The 20,789-nt window shown below is 40.0% G+C and overlaps 1 protein-coding gene across 12 annotated transcripts in view; it reads left to right on the top strand.

The window, feature by feature from the left end:
- Gfrl (Glial cell line-derived neurotrophic family receptor-like) overlaps positions 1 to 19,287 on the top strand; it is a 117,873-nt gene extending 98,586 nt beyond the window's left edge. For 8 of the 12 annotated variants that reach the window (XM_070206800.1, XM_032439756.2, XM_032439755.2 and 5 more), the window contains exons 9-20: positions 4,001 to 4,312; positions 7,086 to 7,141; positions 7,309 to 7,493; positions 7,595 to 7,801; positions 9,463 to 9,668; positions 9,736 to 9,941; positions 10,592 to 11,036; positions 13,790 to 13,854; positions 14,540 to 14,762; positions 15,275 to 15,402; positions 15,495 to 15,605; positions 15,706 to 19,286. In XM_070206800.1, coding sequence (XP_070062901.1) covers positions 4,001 to 4,312; positions 7,086 to 7,141; positions 7,309 to 7,493; positions 7,595 to 7,801; positions 9,463 to 9,668; positions 9,736 to 9,941; positions 10,592 to 11,036; positions 13,790 to 13,854; positions 14,540 to 14,762; positions 15,275 to 15,402; positions 15,495 to 15,605; positions 15,706 to 15,963 — 2,402 coding nt within the window. In that variant the 3' untranslated portion in view covers positions 15,964 to 19,286. Of the gene's footprint in view, positions 1 to 4,000; positions 4,313 to 7,085; positions 7,142 to 7,308; positions 7,494 to 7,594; positions 7,802 to 9,462; positions 9,669 to 9,735; positions 9,942 to 10,591; positions 11,037 to 13,789; positions 13,855 to 14,539; positions 14,763 to 15,274; positions 15,403 to 15,494; positions 15,606 to 15,705 lie in introns of all 12 variants that reach the window. The other 4 variants (XM_032439757.2, XM_032439759.2, XM_032439758.2 and 1 more) reach the window with 4 other exon arrangements.
- Positions 19,288 to 20,789: the final 1,502 nt, after the last annotated feature.

Here is a 20,789-nt window from a genome sequence, read left to right as displayed (position 1 = left end):
AATGAATCCTGGAGGAACATAAACTAATTTAATTATTTATTTTGAAGACACTTCAGTTTTTCTGAACGTTTCATCTGCTAAAATACTTTTGATAGCACTATGTGCGGGTTCAGGTAATAAATAAGACCACTTGGGCTTTGCGGTTCTCTGACTTTGAAGTAGAGAGAGTAAGGGTAAGGATAGGATAATTCAAAAGCACATTAGACAATTGAAGCACACATTGCACCACTGAACCACTGAGCCGCTGAGCCACTGCACCAGAGGCACTCGCTGACAGTAACTCACAGCGCCTCGCTTCATCTAGCTATCTATCTCCTGCGCTCTGCACACTCGCATCCTTTTGTGCCACCAAGTACTAATACTATATTAGACAAACAAGCGGCGGGCAAACAAACGAAGCGGCAAATAGCGGCCAGAGTATCGGTATCCTGCATCCTGCATCCTGTACTTCGCAGTTGCCCATGTCCGTTGGCAGCTTTGTGCGCCCGGCCGTTTGTTTGCCGCTAGCTGTCTTGTTATTGGCATTTGCCATAGCTATTGGAGTACAGTTATGGCTATCTGCCACTGCAATCACTTGCAGTTAAAGTAATGCACTCACACGCACACATGCATGCTCACACACACGCACACACGTTCATTTAGAATGCACTGAAGTGCCATAAATAAGCATTTTGTTTGTTAGCTTTGTGCCATAGCGCCAAGTACCCGTTGAACTCGTAAGCACCCTTCCCCTCCCGAATCTCTACCAAAAACTTAACTAAGTATGTGAAGTACACCCCCACTACGCCCCTTTACGGTGTACGTTGGTTTGTATTGGCATCCATTATGTGTATTATATTCAGTTGCTGCTTATTTACAGCTCTCAGCCACACACACACACACACACATACAAAATGACACACACTCACTCCACAGTCAGCTCAATATGCGGCTTTATCTGAGCTCCCGCTCTTTCTCTCTTTCCCCCTCATTCTATCCATCTATCTTTAACACACACACACACTATTGCTGCATGCGCATTATGTTAATCGATCGATTGCCCCTCGCACTGAATGCTTGGCGTTTTGATTGCTACGCAATTTGTGCACTTCGCTCGTATTTATTGCCACAAAATTCACTAGCCATTGTCAATGGTCGTCTATCATCTTCATTATGATCCACATTATTATAAGCATCATCGTCATCATCATCAGCATCGATGCTGATCCTTTTGTTTCTGCATGCGCTGCGGCATTCGTTGGCCATCTGCTGACAGAGGTTATAAATTTAAATCTGCTTTCATTGTGCTCAGTGTGACTTCATTTTCCAATGTTGCTGTGGGACACACGCAACACACACACGCTTACGCGCTGTTGTGAATGTGCGCAAATATTAGCAAATATTTATGCATGCCACATGCAACGACTCACAAAAATGTATATGCACTAGATTTATTTTCAGTTGATTCACATAAAAGCTACAGCAACAACAAAAACTAATTGTAATCACACGCTGTTGAGGCACAGCAAGCAGCAACAACATCAGTTTTAGAACCAATACTGGTAATTAATGTCCGTTAAAATGGTAACTGATTCCGGGCCAAGGGCTGTCCATTTAGATGTACAATTGGGTTGTCTATTGATTAGATTTTTCAACATATCAATTTTGCTTAATGATTACAACAAAACTATTGGTAAATTACACAATGCTTTGCGCACAATTTTAAAATTTAATTAGGCACAAGTGAAAACCATTAAAGCAATTTGTGAGCAATGCGCCAACAACAAATTGAGCCCACAGACACTGGCTGAGTTAAGTACTTGGGCAGCTAGTTGGTGTGGCGTATTGTTTGCGTGCAATAAATATTTTCATAATGTTGCAAAATCCGCTTTGTTGCAGCGTCCTTCATGCCGCATGCACCGAATGTTTGGCCTTCTATTGTCAGTGAGCGTGTGTGTGTGTGCACACCAGATTCAAATTAGGACATGGAAACCGCCGATTCCAGCTATAAACTTACACACACACACTTATGCATGTAGCAGAAACGCACTGTGCAATTTTAAAGTTATAGCGCATTTTCAAATTTATTTCAGTTGCTTATGAGCTTCTAGAAAATGTGTGCATGTGTGTGTTGCTGTTGGTCTGTAAGTCATATTTCTGCATAAGTCATCCAAAATGCGCTAATTTTTAAATAAACATATTTGTATTCCTTAATGTGCAATAGGCTCCTTAAATAGACACACGTCAAGGAGCCCGACTACGTTGCGTATACGCAATAATTGAATGACGCTGAACGCGACAGATCCACTCGTTGACAACTGCTTACATGGGCGATAACACTTAACAAACAGTGCTAATCTCATTTCCAGCTGATACAGCCCCAACCCCACCCCGCCAACCTCCAGGCACTCACTCCTCCATTGCTTTACAGACAGTTAGGATTGCGATTGCGATTCCGCTTCGAATTCCGCCAATTCTGTTGCTCCCCAGCAGTTTGTTGTGCAAATATTTGCTCGACAAAATAAGCGACAAACATAAATACATTTTGCAGACAGCAGGCAGCATGGCAAACGCACGGCAGTCTTCATGGCAAATCCGTGCCATTTAGCGCCCGCAATGACCGTCTGCCTGCTGCTCCAGCTCTTGCTCATGCTCCTGCTCCTGCCACTGCTGCTGGAGCTTAAGCGCGGACTGTCTCGCATCCTTTGAGCATTGCCAAAGCCAGGCAGGCGCCTCAAATGTAGCGCACTTTGGCGTGTGCTGGGCGAGATAAGCAAATGCTGCTGTGGTTGCAAAGCTTCTCCATTGAATCGTTTACCATTTGCTCGCTCTAACAGCGCATGACATTTGAAAGATACACAAAGTTAGACACAAACATACACTCATACACCCACACACAAACACACTCGCACAGCACGTCTCTTTTAGCATTTGGTTTGTGTTCCTGCCGCCCTGCTATTGACATTGATAGCGGAAACGGCAACCCTGCAATGGCAATTGATGCGTGGCGAGCCACACAATAAGCAATTGGCTTAATCGAACTGAAAATCGGCTAAGCTTTGTCGTTATGACATCAATGACACTTGCTTAAAGTTGCGCTTATGTATTAGATTAACTTGGGCACAAGAATTCCTTGAGAAATTTTTTACGAACTTATTCATGTAAATTTACTCACTTAATTTATTTTGCTTTGAGCTTCATACCTGCCGTATTATTTTATTGTCGCACTGCATATTTCTAAATACAACAGCTTTTTGGTTCAATTTATCACCATTAAAGCTGCTGAAAGGCTGCTGCAAGCACTTTAAAGCTTTAAGTTTCAATATTTGTGTGCAATATCTTAAGAGCTACAACTTTAAGCTATGCTCCTGCAACTTTACTCCTGTTGCTAAACATTTCGGCTGATGTCACTATTGCATAGCCTCCGATGATTTAACTTATGCCAATGCCTTGCTTACATTCAAAAGTTTCTTTATCTTAGCTGCACATAAATGTATAAATGTATATGATTAATTGATTAAGAAATATTTTACCCACATACAAGCACACTTAAATATTTTACTCGCAGCACTTTTAGAAAGCACAAATTTTCCAAACTATCCATGTAAATTAAAAGTTTTCTTGTTTTCCTAAAATGTAAGCTTGTCATTTGGTTTAATTATTCTTATTTTAGTTTTTAGAAAAGACTAAAAAAGTATTTGCCCAAACTTTTCAATGGGCACACACACACGTATATATATTTCTAATTTTCTCTTAAATTACACAACTAAAAAGTTTCGCCAAGAAAAATAAAAGAAAAATATACAAAACTGATTAAAAATTATGCAAATTGATTGGATGGCCAAATGTTGCTGAGTTCCCATCCACTTCCGTGTAGCAAGGACTACAACAATAAGAATAATAATAACAACAACAGCTACTCGAATCTAAAACATCAACAACAACAAAAACATAAGTTACAACTTCTGTACAACTACAACAACCATTCTACCATCTCTCTTCTTGCTACTTAAAATTCCAGTAAGAATATTGGGCATGGACGAGAAATTGCATCAGAGAATCTTCGATGATAATTTGGCGCTTATTGATACGCCATTAATAGAGACGGGCGGCTCGGCGAGCAGCTATAATTATCCGGGCTCGGTGTCCAACTCGCTGCACGGTGTGCTCAGCTATCCGTTCAATATAAGCGGCTTCCATCAGCGCCACATGGCAGCGGGTGCATCGGCAGCCGCCGGAAATGAGTCGCCATTCGATATCGTTGATACGGGCTACGGCTACGCCGGCAATGGCAATGGCAACGGAAACGGAAATGGCGGTGTTTACTATCAAAGTATGTGCACATGTATAAGCATGAACGTAATCAATTAATAAATAACAGATCACAAGCTAAGCAAACTGGTTAGAAATAAATGAAAAGAACAAAACAAAAAAATGAAAAGAACAAAGAAACAAACTTCTAGGCACACGGATAAGGTTTGTTTTCACCCGATAGGTAGATTTATGTAATTATTTAAAAAGAGTTTTTCTTTTTTTTTTAAATTTTGTTTTCTTATAATAAAATTGTTGACGTTTTGCGCGTGTTGTGTCGTCCCCTGTAACTAACACACCCCGTTGCAGGTAAATTTTTAAGTACAAATTTTTTACTGTTCAAATTTTTATTTATGTTGAAAACTAAATAATAATACAATAACTAAATCAGGCGCGCTCCGAGCTCGTCTTGGCTTTGTGCATAATTTTTGGCATTTGCTAAACTTTTATAAATATCAAACAGTAACAACAAAAACTGCCTTCATACTCGTATATATACATACTACTATATATATAATTAAAAATTAATACAATATTTAAATATATAATTATTTTTAGTTCAATTTTTTCCCTTTGTAGCTTGCCACTTGTTTTTAAAATGTTTTGGAAATTTTCTAAAATTTTAACAAGAAACAAAACAAAATTTGCTTTAACTTCAGTATGAAAATTTCTCATAATGAATTTTGTTTGCTATTTTGTTAATATATTAAAAGAAGGATGGAAGAAGTGTACAAATAGTTATTAAATTTTAAAAACTGTATTATGTTCTTAACTAAATGAAAGACTCGAAAGTTGTAAAACTTTTAAACAAAATTCATTAAAAACCCAAATTAAAAGCGGCATATACATTTTTGTTACATTTAATTCAAGCACACTTTTTTAAAAAACATTCTTCGATGCACCCGTTTTTTGAAACAAGAACAATAACAGTTACAATCACAAATAATTCAACTACTAAGTACAAACAACATGCGTTACATACATTCCTTTTTTCAACTTAAACATTTTGTTCATATGCAAATTTTTTACAAATATGTTTCATATGTTGCGTGTTCAAGTTAAATAACAATAGCAACAACATCAACAACACGTTAAACACCAAAAAAAAAACAACAGAATTAAGTCTGTACTTCAGAAAAAAAAGCAATTAAGCCATCCACTCATGCCATCCAATTTGATATTCCTTGAATATCAACATAAACATAAACAAATGCCAATATTTTCAAAACCAAAACTCATACAATCCAAACTACATACAGACTAAGCTCAACTCAAAAATCATTTTGATATTTGAAGGTTTAATTCGGAACTCGAAGCCTTAAATAAAATTTGTTAATTCAGCATTGCAGCTGCTCATATTTGATTTTAGCTTTTTGTTTCCGTTTGAAATCATAAGTTACAGATTTTCTTTTTCGTGAGCATTTAAAATAATTTATATAAATTTACAAATAAATCATTTGGCTTTGCGTGCATTGACAGATTTTTGCCTTCATTTAAAACCAATAACAAAAAACTAACTTTTGATATCTATTAGCCAGTATAAACCACAGTCAGTTCTCATTTAAACAACATTTCCATTGACCTATGTGCCCCCGGGCACAAAAGTGTTCCCAAGTCAGAACAAAAACACACAAGCACACACAGGCTGTCATCGTTATATATATCGTTGCTCCTGGCGTTTTCGATTTTTTTTTTTTATGACTAGGTTGTAGTTAAAAGGCCAAGGCAAATCGATTGAAATATAAAATATATATGCGTAAAATAAAATATAGTATTTAGTTGTGTTTGATACGCCCCGCAGCCCCGCTGCACTTGTCGCCCTGCTGCTCACTTAAAACAATAGTCAACGCTCCTCCCCTGCTCCCCCGCAGTTGAAAGTAATGAGAATCGATTCCCAATTGAACGACCCCCTTTCAAGTTGTAGGCAACAAATTTGACATATATGTATTTAAATATATGAATGTATTTGCTTTTAATTTCGTTATTTATGCTTTTCGTTTTTATCATTCGATTATTTCGATTATTTATGGGTGGAACTGTGTCGGTTCATAATGTGCTTAACCACGGCAATGAATAGAAACAAAATCCAACAACAAGTTGGTTAATTAAAATGTAATCTATAACTGGCACCAGCTGTTGCCGCCCCCAACATGATGCGAATAAGCTCCGCTGCAGCCCTCAACCCCTCCCCAATGTGCAGTGAGTGCGCGTTGATAATCATTTCTAATTAGGATTATTTACTATCAATCCCATGACGTAATTGAGTTATGAATAACGCCAAAGCTGTTGTGATAAGCTCGAGTTATATATTCATATCTTAATTAGTTAGTTATAAATGCAATAAATAAATATGCAACCTCTCAAAAAAAAATGTAAAAAAAATAAATTAATTAATTGCATGCCGCCATATTCTGCAACATTTTTCAAGTGGAAGAAAAAAAATGTATTTAATGAATGCATACATTTCAAAAATATATCGAAATTCATGCAATAACTCGTTTTAATTAAGGCTCAGTTCAGTCCATTTGGTTCGTTCATGTTGGTGGACGCACTCTGTGTAGCTTTTTAAACTGCTTAAGGGTTGCAAGTGCAATATAATATTTCCAACATGGTTTGGCTTTAGTCTAAGGCGATAACTAATGGAATCCTTTAAATCATTCTTCTTCAATCACTGCGGTTACAATTGTGGCAAACGACGTTCCGCCGGCTCTGAATACACTTGTGATTTCGTTCGGCAAATGCAACTTTATCTCGACGCAAATGCAATGGTCACTTGGGCACGTCTGTTGCTGCAGGTGGTCAGGATGTTGAAGTTGACCTCTCAACGGAAATAATCAAGCAACACTTTCAGGTAAGTTCGACCTGTTGTAGGCGTGGTTGGGGCTATGCATCATTTTGCTGCAGTGCAGCTGTCCCCGAGGACGGGCAAAATGAAAAATACTCAGAATATGTTGCAGCACCTTTTACATTTTGCGTGCACAACAATGCAAATTCTTCTCTTTTTGTCCACCTGTGCAGAGTACCTGCCACACAGCACTGGATACCTGCCGGGAGGATCCAGCCTGCTCATCATCGCTGCAGCCAATGTTGATGCACTGTGAGCTGCATCGCTGCAATCGCAATGCGTGCATGACATCATTGCAGTCCTTCTACAAAGGACCGCACGAGGACTTGAATCTGGACATTGCCTTTTGTCTATGCAAGTAAGTGGCAGCAGTTGTCGTCCAACTACAACAGCAATAGCAACAGCAACTACAGCGGCATATTCTTGTCTGCTCTTTCTCCACATTCTCTGACCCTACAGAAAAGCCACCAGCAACAACAACAGTCCGAGCCAGCAGAACGCAAATCGGCCCGACATGTGCATGATTGCACAGGAAAAACTGCATCCCGTCTGCGCACAGAGACCGCCCGATAACAATAATCCAGCCAGCTCCAATGGCATTTACTACCATCCGCCGCCCGCGTGCCATGTGGTTGCCGACAGCTGCAAAGAGGATCGCGAATGCAGGTGGGTCAAATATGTAGTCGGAGTTCCCCATGGCAACGCGTTGTGTCCATAATTCAAATGTTCGCTAAGCGGAAGCGGAAATATGCGCATCGCATGTAAATCCGAAGCTTGTTTTAAACTGCGCGTAGGTGTGTGTATGTGTGTGATTGTGTATTAAACGATTTTGCAATGCAATTTAATTAAGCAAACAAAATTGAATTCAATGTGCTTATTGAATTACATGTGCTTAGCCAGGCCAAAGGCAGCCACAAGTTTAATGACACTTTTGACAAAGTCACTAAATTGGCAACAGGCAAAAGCTGAAGCGGGCTCAAAGCCAACAGGCAACGGCTCAAGTTGTACGGCTTTTTTGCGGAAATCCGCGTCACCGTCAAACCGGGCGTTAAATTACCATTTTGTGCGCTGCTCTTCATTAAACACGGCACCGGGAACCGCACAGTCAGGCTGCATTTTGGGCCACTTCACTGGGGCTGGCAAACTTCAAGCCAAGCCGCGAATGTGTCAAACACAAAGTTAAGTGATAAATACGATGCAGCCATGGCTTGCAGGCATCACGTGTGTGTGTGTGTGAGGGTGTGTGTCATGGGGTTGTGTTTGTTGTCATGTTACAGCTGAACAACCGCAGCGAACGTGGCTCTGGCTGTGGCTGTGAAAATTAATTGCCTTTTAAGTGAATCTCACTTGCTTTAGTAAACAACTAAATTGGACTAATGACGCTCATTTTATATGCTGCGCTGCCTACATACAAGTGTGTGTGTGTGTGTGTGTGAGTTTATATGCTAGCGCGTAGTCAACTGCAGTCTGCGTCTCGCTATTCGAGTGCTTATGTTGACTTATTACGTATACGACGCGTTGTATTCAAGCACGTTCATTGTACATTGTTGGGCGGTGGGCGTGGAGCATTTGCTTGGCTGCATAGTCGGTGGGTGGCAAATTGTTGCATTAACTCTTAGATGGCTGCCTCAATGTGCGGCACGTGCCGTAACTCTTCAGCTGTAATGCATCAATTTACATAACCAAAAGCCGACTTAACCGGGCACTAAGGCTTAACAACGTCAAGCATAATTTATATAATCATCGTAATTATTAACTATCCGTCAGTCAGCAAGAAATGCTGTCAATTATGCAATAAATATATATTTTAGAAATAACAATTCACCTGCCTAAAGACAGCACATTAGTGGATGGAAAGTTGCGATTTGATGCATGGCTGAGATACATTATTTGTCTATAACTTGGCGGTAAACTTGCAGCTAATTGATATGATTGAAATGCCAATGGCTCAATTGTAGTCTACACTTGTCTGCAGTGTTTGGCATATTACGCATACGCCGCATGGCACATAAAGCAGCTCAGATTATACAGCCAGGTCGTAAACCTAATGCAATAAATTGTGTAGCCATTTTGTGGTAGTAGAAACAACTGCAGCACCATGAAATGCAGCAGAATACCAAGTGTAATTCCAGCATAAATGGCATGACATCAATCTCAGACTCAAGCAAGCTACAGTAACTGCAGGTAACGGGACACTTACTCACAGACAGTCAGGCTGACAAACAGACAGATAGATAGACAGACGTTAACTGCAGCTAACTGATGAGCTTGCTGCTGGCAGACACATGTTAACACTCCGATTTCTTTCTATACCTTTACATTCACAGGCTCAAACTGGAGTATTATGAGCAGGCCTGTGCCGTGGACAGCGTGACCAAGAAGTGTGCCGGCCGTCCCAGCGGCTGTCGCACCGCAATGATTGGCATACTGGGCACCATGCTGCGCACCACATGTGCCTGCCAAGGCACAGATCCACAGCACCTCTATCAGTGCGTTGGCTGGCGTCGCCTGCTTTGGATGAATCCTTGCGTAGGTGAGTACAACTGGACAACTTGATAATTGCTTTGGCAAAGCGAAACAAAAACTAATGCATGTTGCAGTTGAGGCGCAAAAGGACTTTCATATGAAGCGGCTGGCTGAGTTGGGCTTCCTTACTACAACCACAACGACGACAACAACCACGACAACCACGACGACAACGACACGACCACCACCACCACCGCCACCACCACCGACCACACCAACAACTACGACCAGCTTGCAGCCGAAGCAAACGCCAAGAAAGCCGGCAACGCATATCTTTAAGGTAACTAGCTGTCCCTGTGTCTGCAGCTTATCCTGTACACGTGTTAGTGGGTCAAAGCATTAACGGAACTAATTGTGGTGCAACAACTGTGCGCCTGACGGTGGTCAAGCGCACCGGGCCAGCCTGGTAGCCAATCCGATTAACAAGCTTCAACAACAGTTGCCTGTCCTTTTCATCCGTCCCCTTATTCACTTGTCCTCCAATCCGTCTGTTTTCCAATCAGCACTCAATCAGTGGCTGCACAGAGTTGAAAAGCCAAGCGCACAATATAGCCCCTGCGTTCGAGTATCGGAGTATCGAGTATGAATTCAAACCGACAAAGCAATCAATTTCTGCCCTTCTGCTGATGCTGCTGCTGCCGCTGCAGTTGCTGCTGCTGCTGCTGCTGCGGCAAAAAGATTAAATGCAGTGCACAAAAATATTTGAGTTCGCATTGAAAACCTTTAAAACATTTTCTTTTCATGTTTCATCCATACGACCAACAACAATTGGGAACAACAATCGCAAAACCACAACAAAAAAATGCAAATAAATAAAAAATTACGAATAACTGTGGAACAAAATTGAAAAAAAAAAACTACGACACAAAAAATAAAAATAAATAAATAAAATAAAAATAACAACCCAATCGCACAACTCAACCCAAACAGGCAAAGGAGAAATCGGAGCCAGCATCGGTGGAACACAATTATCTCGATCCGCCCGATTCGGTGCCGTTGCACAGCGGAAACGATGCCAGCGGAAACGGCGGAAATGACGATTATCATGGCGGCAATGAACACGACAATAATCACGGCAAGGGGCATGCACATGGACACGGGCATGGCAATGGCAATGGCAATGCCAACAGCAACGCCAATGGCAACGGCAACGGCAACGGCAACGGAAATGGCAAGGGCGACCACCGGCGGCAGGGCAAGAAGAATGGAAATGCCCAAAACGCTGGCCTTGGCAGGCAGGGCGTAGATTTCGATGATCCGGTAATTTTTGTTGACCAAATGGAAACAACAGAGCTTGTGCACAGCATCAGCCACACAGAGCCGACAACCACAACGACCACAACAATGGCGACCACAACAACAACGCAGCCGCCAAGTAAGTAAATGCATGTGGGCGTCCCCTTTGCGTATTGCCTACGCATGTGCGTGTGCGTGTGTATGGGCATGTGGGAATGTGGGCATGGCCCCCTATTATAGGCTACTGAGTAGTGATAGCTGTACTCTAGCAACTGGCCCGGTATTATTGGATATGTAACCACGCTTCCGGTTAAATTCCGTTTACATCTTTCCTCCGCACTTTTCACAAGTTTTTTTTTTAACCTGTCGGCCGCCCAGATTCTGCTCCACTGATTTGCTTAATGTGTTGTCATTTCAAGTTCTGTCACTTTATCACAATTAGCCTGTGTCGAGGGACCAGTAACAACAGCTGCCACCACCCTACCACGCCCAAATGGCACAAAATGCTGCGCATTTCCGTTTTTCAAATGCTCAACATAATTGATGTGGTTAATGTGGTTCTGTGGCTAATTGAAAAAGCAGCTCAATGCTGTATGATTTCTATATACTTGTGTATTTAAATAAAACAGTGCGTGCCATTTAAAATGCAGCATAATATGCAGGCGTATGTGTTAGTATGTGTGTGAGTAGCAACCGGAAATGAGTTTGTTTTGGGCTGATATGGAATTTATTCAAACGCATATTGCACATTTTTAAAATATTTATTATAATTATTGAGCGTGTATTCTATATCCGATTAAATGTTTTAAATATCACCTGTATGCTTAATAATAGACTAGCGGGTATTGCCCAATCTTGTCCGTGGAACGTTTTGTACCTAGTACATGCCCGTGGAAAAATGATATCTACCCAGCTTGATATTCTAGAACCAACCAACCATAGAACCAAGTGTTTGAATCTCGGTTTCCGGCTATGTTAGTCTTACGGTGAGAGTCTTGAAGCTAAGGAGTAAAATTTCGTTTATTAAACCTTTGACCTGCATTTGCCCGCATTTATCCTGTCCGGCTATAGTCATGGAGCTTTACTTAGGTCCGTCTAGATTTTCAGGTAGTACTAAAGTCGGAATCGTCCACCATATTATATAGTTAGCATAGAAGTATCCTAACCTTAATTAAGATCTTGCGTAAAATCTGTTCTGTTTTTTAAGCTTTATTGATGGAACTTAACATAAATGAGTTTAAGTATTTGAGCAAATTGTAATCAATATCAGATATGTAATATGGTTGTCAAAGGAACGATCAAGAAACAAAGTTCTTGCACTTTCACTAAACACGGCAGTTTCTCTTAGCCTCTGCACGCCCCTCACAATATCTACAAGCCCGTCAACATCAAGTCGCGAAAGGTATTTGTTCTTCGACATGCCGAAAGTACCCTTTCTATCTTGTTCTGGTATTCTTTACGCATTTATTTAATACTTCCGTCATATTGTCCACTTCACGAACAAACCTGTTTACAAATTGCATTAAATATGTAAATGAGTTTGTTTGTTTGCCACACGTCTATTGCCGAAATAACATATATACATATACACCTGTACACATATGTGTGTACAAATAGATAGATACGGGCCGTGTGTATGAGCTGTAATTATTTGGACCGTTGGGACATTTGCGTGTGCATTTTGCATGAATTGTTGTTGTTTAGTCACTGAACAGCGCCGAGTTGTGCAGTTTGCATGTCTCATCTATAATTGATGTGAATCGTGCGGCGGGTGGGTCGGCATTTCGCATCAGCTTTTAACAATTTTAAAGACCCACATTAAAGTTGTCTGTAAAATAAATTGTTTTCTTAACACTGTTCAAATATTAATTGTATGCCACTTGAGCCAAAAGTGTATTAATAATTAAAAAACTAAATAAGATTTCAGGTGCTTTGTAGTTGATTTATGCAGAAAGTTCTGTAAATGATTTTCGAACCAAGCGAATGCCCAAGACGATAATAAAAGTTCTTGGACCCAAGCTCGTTAGTCCTTATTGTTAAGCAACACTTAACACTAGCCTACAGGATAGCAATTATCACACACTCTCCTGTCAGCATTCGACGCACATGCGCAAATTTACGGCAACACACGTGTCAGCACACACCTGACATTCATGCCCACACTCATATGAATGAGATTGGTAAATGTGTAAAATGATTGACGGACATTCTTTCACAAAAATTCGCAGTCAAGGGGATTTTTGTGCAGGGTATTTGCTCGCCTCGCTGTCGACAATGGCAAATGCGTATAAAATTCTCATGCATTTTTATACCCTGAACCCATTAAAAATAGGTATAAGGGTATATTGTATTTGTGCAAAATCCAAATGTATGTAACAGGCAGAAGGAAGCATCTCCGACCCCATAAAGTATATATATTCTTGATCAGCATCAATAATCGAGTCGATCTAGCCATGTCCGTCTATCTGTCCGTCCGTCCGTCCGTATTTATGAACGCAAGGAGCTCAGAACATATAAGAGCTATGGACTTGAAATTTTAGATCTAGGTGCTCCTAGTGCCTGCGCAGATCGAGTTTGTTTCCAAGCATTCGATTAAAATCGAAATCGATATCCTGTTTTTGGGCAATTTTGGTAAATAATAAGAGCTAGAGTCACGAAACATGATATGTTGCTTCTAAAATATAATATATATATGCATTTGATGTTGGAAGAAGAGGGTCCAGGTGGGTATCGCGTAGTCGGGAGCTCCCGACTAAAACCTCTTACTTGTTTTGAATATGCTCTCGTTATAAAGGCCGTTTTTTTAATACAGTTGTGTCATTATGTGTTGTTGCATTTCATATTTGAATATTCTTTTACGATTTCTGTAACATTGCGGTTTTTACTTTTCAGGAAATTGTGTGGTGCAACGACCCCATCAAAGCGATCAACTCATTCGCGAGGGCAGCAGCAAGCGGGTAAGTTAACAAATAGTAATATACATAAAAAATCAATCCTTTATATAAATGTGAGCTGATATGAAGCATGTTTATGTAACTTCCACAAATCGTCAACAATTTGCAGCAATTAAAATGTTTTCATTTGAATAAAATGTGTCGCAAGCTTTTTTCCAGCACGACCGCGACCTTCTATTTATGTTTTTTACACAATGAAAGTTCAGAAAGTGTTATTAAAATGCATTTGCATAACTAAAAGTTCGCAAAGCGCCGGCAAACAAAATAAACGAAACAACTTTTTGTTGCAAACGCAAGCGTGCAGCACAACAAGTTCAAGCTGTGTGTGTGTGTGTGCCTGGCTTACGTGTCGGCACGTGCTCAACGAAAAGATATTACCACATTTAACAACGCCATGAAAATGGCAATGGTAACGCATACAAAACAATAACATGTACAGCATCGGAAAAGAAAAAAAACATAAAAACATTTACAAAAATTATAACAAATACAGGATTGCACGTTGGTCACTTTTCTTTTCACTTGGCCCTCTACGTGCTGCCAGCATCAATTTAATGGCAAGTGCAATGCAATTAGTAGCTAAGGGCAGCTGCAACGGGGCGTATGCGTTATCTAATGCCTGGCTAATTAAACCCATTGAGTGGGCAATGAATTTCTCCGATTTCAAAGGCGTCATCTTTACTTACAGATCTACTCGTTGGACGACGCTGAATGCAGCGAACTGTGCAGCTGTGGCGAGTCGCTAACCCTCACCTGTCACGCCCTCTGCGTACCCTTTGCACCTTGTCGCACCGCTCTGGCGTTCTACAGTCACGCCTCGCCGGCTTATCAGGCGTTCCGCGGCCGTTGCCTCTGTTACTCGGGACGTTTCATCTGCATGAAGCCGCCGCTTGGGGATTACATTCTGCCAGGTTAGTTTTCTGTATCTCACTCTTGTCGCCCATCCCCCATTCCATTACAGTTACAATTCAGTTGATGCGTCGTCACTTCCATTTCGCTTATGTTTAAATTCCATTCATGTGTGTGTGTGTGTGTGTGTGATATCTCTGTTTCCTGTTGAGCACTTTACGATTATCGCCCGCGACAGGCAATGCAGAAGCGTGGCTGACAAGTATGCTTCATTATCCAGCCACTGCGGGAGCCTTCAGAGATAGCTTCATTTTTGCAAGAGGCTAACAATGCCTTTAAGGAGCAGCTCATGGCTGCCGCTTTTCTTACAGCCAACCAGATGCACTTTGTTGCGTCTTTGAGACGACGGACACATTGAAAGGTTGTCCAATGCTGCGTTATTCTTTCTTTCTCTCCCTCCCTCCCCTTCTCTCTCTTTCAATGGGGCAGCACTTACGTGCGCTTTGCATGCTCCAGTCGTGTAAATCATGTATAAAGCATTTTCTAAAGATTTATGGCATGATATATTCTGCAGGTGGCGTCTTTTTGCTGCTGGGCTACAGCGCCGCAGATGAGGCGCTGCTGCGACCTCACACCAATCTGGGGGTGCAGGATGCGGTGCGTGCCCTGCAACAATACGTGACAACCTACATCAACAATCAGGTAAGAGAGCACAACAGCGATGTTTAAGCCCTTCATTCTGAGTTATTCGCATATTAATTGCGTTTTGCCGTTATTGTTTATCTCCGCCGCAGACGCATTGCACATTGACGCTGTTCAACATGACCGAGGAGAACATCATCATAGCTGCGCGGCTGCCGCATGATGGCAAGCTAAAGGACATCGAGCTGTTGCGCCGTGAAAAGGTAGGTCCAAGTTTTATTATTTTAATAAACAGCTGCTGGTGTAAGCGAGCCCTTTATACACCCAACCTTACGCAAATATCGCTTATCTGGCCGCTTGCAGGACGAATGCACCGCGATACTGAAGACCATCAGTCATCATATCAACACCGAGCACAATGAGCTACAATCCCACCGACTGTTGAGCATTTTCAAAATGTCCGAAGTCGATGTCGTCTGGCCGGAAAGCACGAGCGCGGCTCGCAGTGGCCAGACAGGAGCCAGCCGCCTGCTCTCCCTGCTGTTGCTCTCGTTGGCACTAACCGTCCATGGCACGCTCCGTATGAGCAATGCGCGCAGCTGGGGAGCTGCCGCAACATGACAGGGCAGTTGAAGCAGCAGCGTTCACTAACTGCAAGAAGTTTAATTGTAAGCTGGTGTAAGGGGAGGGGTCAAATACGATACTACACTAACATATATATAGAGTGTACTACATAGCAGCAAGAATGGGTGTGTAAGAGATATATAGATGTGTATGTAGCTACAGAAAAAACCTATACGAGCATGATACTCGAATATTCAGCAGCATTAAATGTGAGTTAGTCTAGAGTTAAGCGTCTACATATATGATATAAACAATTAGCAAAATGTGTTGTATACTTTTAGGGGCTAGCAGATATTTTGGGCGCTTTGTTGTTAACTTGAAGATGCAGTCTTACTTTTTGATACATACTTACACGACATGTGAGGCATTAAGTAATTGATACACCATTCGACTAACGATAATGATTAACTTAACATACTCATAAAAGTGAAGGAAAGAAACTGCTGTCTAAATAATAATTAACTTAAAGTAATGGAAAAATATCTACAATTTACTAAAGATAGCCATAGCCATAGCGTTTAAAGTAATATATTTACATAACGATAATGAGAAACATCTGAAAGAAACGTGTAAATAGACTTGGTAAGTGCTTAAGGTTTATATTTACATATATTCTTACATATGTATATGGGGAGCATACACGTAGCTAGCGTTTTTACGATTAAAGGCATATTAACTTACTTACATCCAACATTCATTATCATCGCCACACCACACAGCCCATCGTTAATTACACTTTTTTTCCAGTAAATGCCCCATTATTGTTTTATTGTTGACACAATTAAACACAAGAACAAAATGTGGCCAGCGGCAACCTGCAGTCCAAATACCCTTACAGAAATCGCTCCACCATTAAAATATTTAATTTTATTCAAATGTTTTTTGACATTACATTTAAATTGCAATTAAAATATTCGTTAGTTTTATTTCTTAAAGATTATTATTATCACATCTTTATAAATTACTTTTTCGGCAGTCCTTCAAAATTCATGTTAGCATACGGGAGGCATCTTCTGCAAGGGTATACAAAATGAATGGCTTAAGCCATATTCAACTTTTATTATATATTTTGAGGTGCGAACATCTACTGCACACATATTGCTTTCGCTTCTGATAATTAAATTTGCCCATGTGCAATATAATTGTTAATTTATTTCAAAGTTTTTCACACAATTTCCAGCTGTTCGAGGCGCGAAGAGAATTACGGTTTCATTATCAATTATATTTTGCATGGGCGAGCACTTAAATTATGGCGGTTTTCCGGCTTTCTTATTACACATTTAATATGTTCTTTTGGCCCTTACTTTTCTTACTCTCAATTGAACTGTCTTCATTTTGAAAGGTTTCACATCATGCAGCCCCTTGATTTGCTCTTCCCCAAAATGCTGTAAATAAATTGAGAATATATTACGTTTTATCAAATACTAACAGTACATATCAAAGTGAACACCTAAATATACACAGAATGCCGTATTAACTAACCCTTTGTACATACCTCTATATACATATGTACATGCAAATATACACAACGATATACAAAAGTATGAAAAACAAACTAGCATCAACTATGGATAACAGAAAAATAAGAATAAAAAAGTTAAAAACATATATTACAATATACCCAACAGCAGTAAAAAGACAGTAGATGTACATTGAAACAAACTTGAGTTGCACCTTAAATAAGGTATGTAAGAACTACTGGACATTGTAAATATAGGAAAAAATTCTATGAATATCAATTGAGTGTTTTCGTTATGTGACACTCACACTCCCACACACACACACACACCATCACACTTTAAGCCTAAGCTTGACCATTTGATAAAGATGTTAAGCAAACTTCACACACACACACACACACACGAACACACGCATGTCTGATGAGTGTTAAGGTGTCAAGTGTAAAGTGTAAAGTGCGCTGAAGAAATGGTCACAATCATGAAAAAATGTCTTCCTTAATGCATATACATGACGATATGTGTTACATATTCATATTTATATATATATACATAGTACATGCTAACTTGATATACCTAAATATACTCGTATACCTATTATAATATACGTTACAACGCTATTGGTGCACCCTGGCCTACGCTTCAGTTAGTGAATACTAGTCAAAAGAAAAGAGTTATGCCAACCAACATTGGGTAATTCATATGATTACGATTATCGATTAACTTGCAAATTATACCACTGTTGACACTATTATAGCAAAAATTAAATACCTAAAAGCAGCTAAAATAAACGAAAAAGAATAAATACGTATACATAGTACTTTACGATACATATGAGAGAATTATATCCTCCAAGTAAATATACAAATATACCTAAACATATATAAATGCATAATATATACCACTTATGTACTAAATTACATACACAACTTATGTTCGAGCATTGAGCATTGCAATGCACTTGAATAGTTCCCTAGGCCACCAAAATGCAAGCGACCTTTATTGGAGAGAACCTGCTTATAGAACAGCTTATAGCTATTTAATATTAGACGAATTTAAAGACAGATATTAATCCAAAATTAAAAGCCGTTGTCAGACCGTTTTCGCATAAGTATTGTAAGTACCTGCAATCCAAATGGGAGACAAGATATTATCCAAAATGAAAACCCCTCTTCGATTGTATAAGGACTTTTCCGGGAATACTTACGCAACTAATCTGCATTGCAGCATCTGATATCTGCATATATGTAAATCTAACCGCTCTAACCATTCGATTCTTGTTTATGTCCCTTTTACTTTGTCATTGTGCTCTCGGGGCAGCACAGCACGAGGCGCAGCTACAATGTAAAGTACCGTTAAAACGACAAAAGAAAAATGAAAAAAGGAAAAGTCAAGAAAACTGCAACTAGATCTATACTGTTAAGGGAGAAACTACATAGAAAATGTAGCAGAAACCTATGTTAAATGATAGCAAAAAAAAAAAAATGAAAATAAAAAAAAAGAAACTAAATAAAAATGGGGAAAACATCATAAAATATGCATGAGGAATATCAAATAAGTTGAGGAATTCAAGTTAAGCCTAGCGACAGCAAACTAAACGGAACACAATATAGAAAATAGAAAAATATGCTATGGTATGTACTTAAGTAAGAGATAGATGTATTACTACTTATGTCGAGGGCTTTACATAAAACTATGTAAGCAAAAGTCCATGAAGCAACCAGCAGCTGCAACCAGGCAGACGAGGGTCGTGGCACATTTATAAAGAATAATGAAAAAAAAAAGCATTGTAAAAGCAAAAAAACAAAAAAAAAAAAAGAAAAGAAAATAAATAAAAAGGTATGGAACATAAAAATGCTGATTATGATTTGGACCATGATGCACAACTGGTCGCTGTCAAAGTAAGTACCAATAAAACGGGGCGTGGCAAAATGTAAACGGAAAACACTTCGAGCTTCCTATAAAGCAAACAATTTACATCGAAACAACTACAAATGCAGATTGTAATAACCTGTAAGTTTTTCTTATTTATTAGTTGACAATGTTATACATTCGTCCAGCTGTAGATATCTACTCTATTGATATTTCCACCTTAGTCTTATAAAGTTGTCAGCTCCCTTTGCCGTGCACTTCATTATTGACCCCCAAAAAGCCATATAGCGATCAAAGCTGTGACACAATTGAGACAAGCCAAAAGCGAACAATGGCCAAACAATGAACAGCACAAAAATACAACAATAATAAAAAAAAAGAAGAGAACAATTGAAGCGGCATTTTGTTGAAAATAACCGCAAGAAAAGATACAACAGCAACACCAAAAGCAACAGCAGCCACAAACAACGGCAACAGAAAACACAAAATGTACACAATGCCTTCCAAAGCGCCAACTTGGCCAAGATGGAACAAAAGATGAGCCGAAGACAAAGGCAGTTGCTATGCTCAAGACGAGCCTTAAGCTCAAGTGCCCCACTCAAGCAACACACACACACACACACGCACACAAACACACACACAAACGCACACACACGTTGGGGCCAAAGCAAAGGGAAAGGTCAATCATTGGAATGCTGCCAGTTAATTCACAAACACACAAAAGACGCTGGGCCAGCCAGAGGTGGGGCCAGAGATGTGGGCGAAGCAGAAAAACAGTAGCCAATTCGACCCTGAATGGCCTGGCACGCCTATTTTGCCAGCTCCGCTGGGTGGCTGAGCTTGGCATTTATACTTCCACTTAATTAGGTAATAAATGATTGAAGAAATTATGTCTAGACGTGAGAACAATTCCGATGGCACGAAAGACACAGGCAACCAGGCCAAACGAAACAGCTAGGAAAACTTGACAAGCAGCCAATTCATTTGGCACGTGAGAGGCCAAAATGTTACAAATATGAAAACACACACGCACACACACACACACACATGCGATAATAGAGCTCATTGCGCGCTTCTTCAGAATATCCGGTTCACAATGAGCAAAGGCAACGGTAAATTTAAATCACATTTTTAGTGTGTTGTTGGCAAATGCTTAGCAAATTATTCGATTGCCAACAAAAACTGTGAAAATATAAACAAATTTGAGTCGTGACATCGCCAACAATCCGCACAGCACAATATGCTACCCGTTTACGTGGGAGGCTGTGTGTGTGTGAGTGAGTGAATGAGTGTGTGGTTTCTGTGGTACGTGAATGTCAAATTAATGAATCGCAATGAATACGGCGTGTATTTGTATTTTATTTTTCTCGCTGGCAGTTTATTATTGCGTCGATGTCGTTGGCATAGGCAGCGCTTTATGTCACAGCCATTTATATGTGTGTGTGTGTCTGTGTGCGTATTGTTGCTGTGCAAGTATTGAGGTTGAGGACGAGG

This window comes from Drosophila virilis, chromosome 2 (genome assembly GCF_030788295.1).
Source record: "Drosophila virilis strain 15010-1051.87 chromosome 2, Dvir_AGI_RSII-ME, whole genome shotgun sequence".
NCBI classification, from domain to species: domain Eukaryota; kingdom Metazoa; phylum Arthropoda; class Insecta; order Diptera; family Drosophilidae; genus Drosophila; species Drosophila virilis.
The sequence above is the reverse complement of the archived record's forward strand: the minus strand, read 5'-3'. Positions and strand labels throughout refer to the sequence as shown.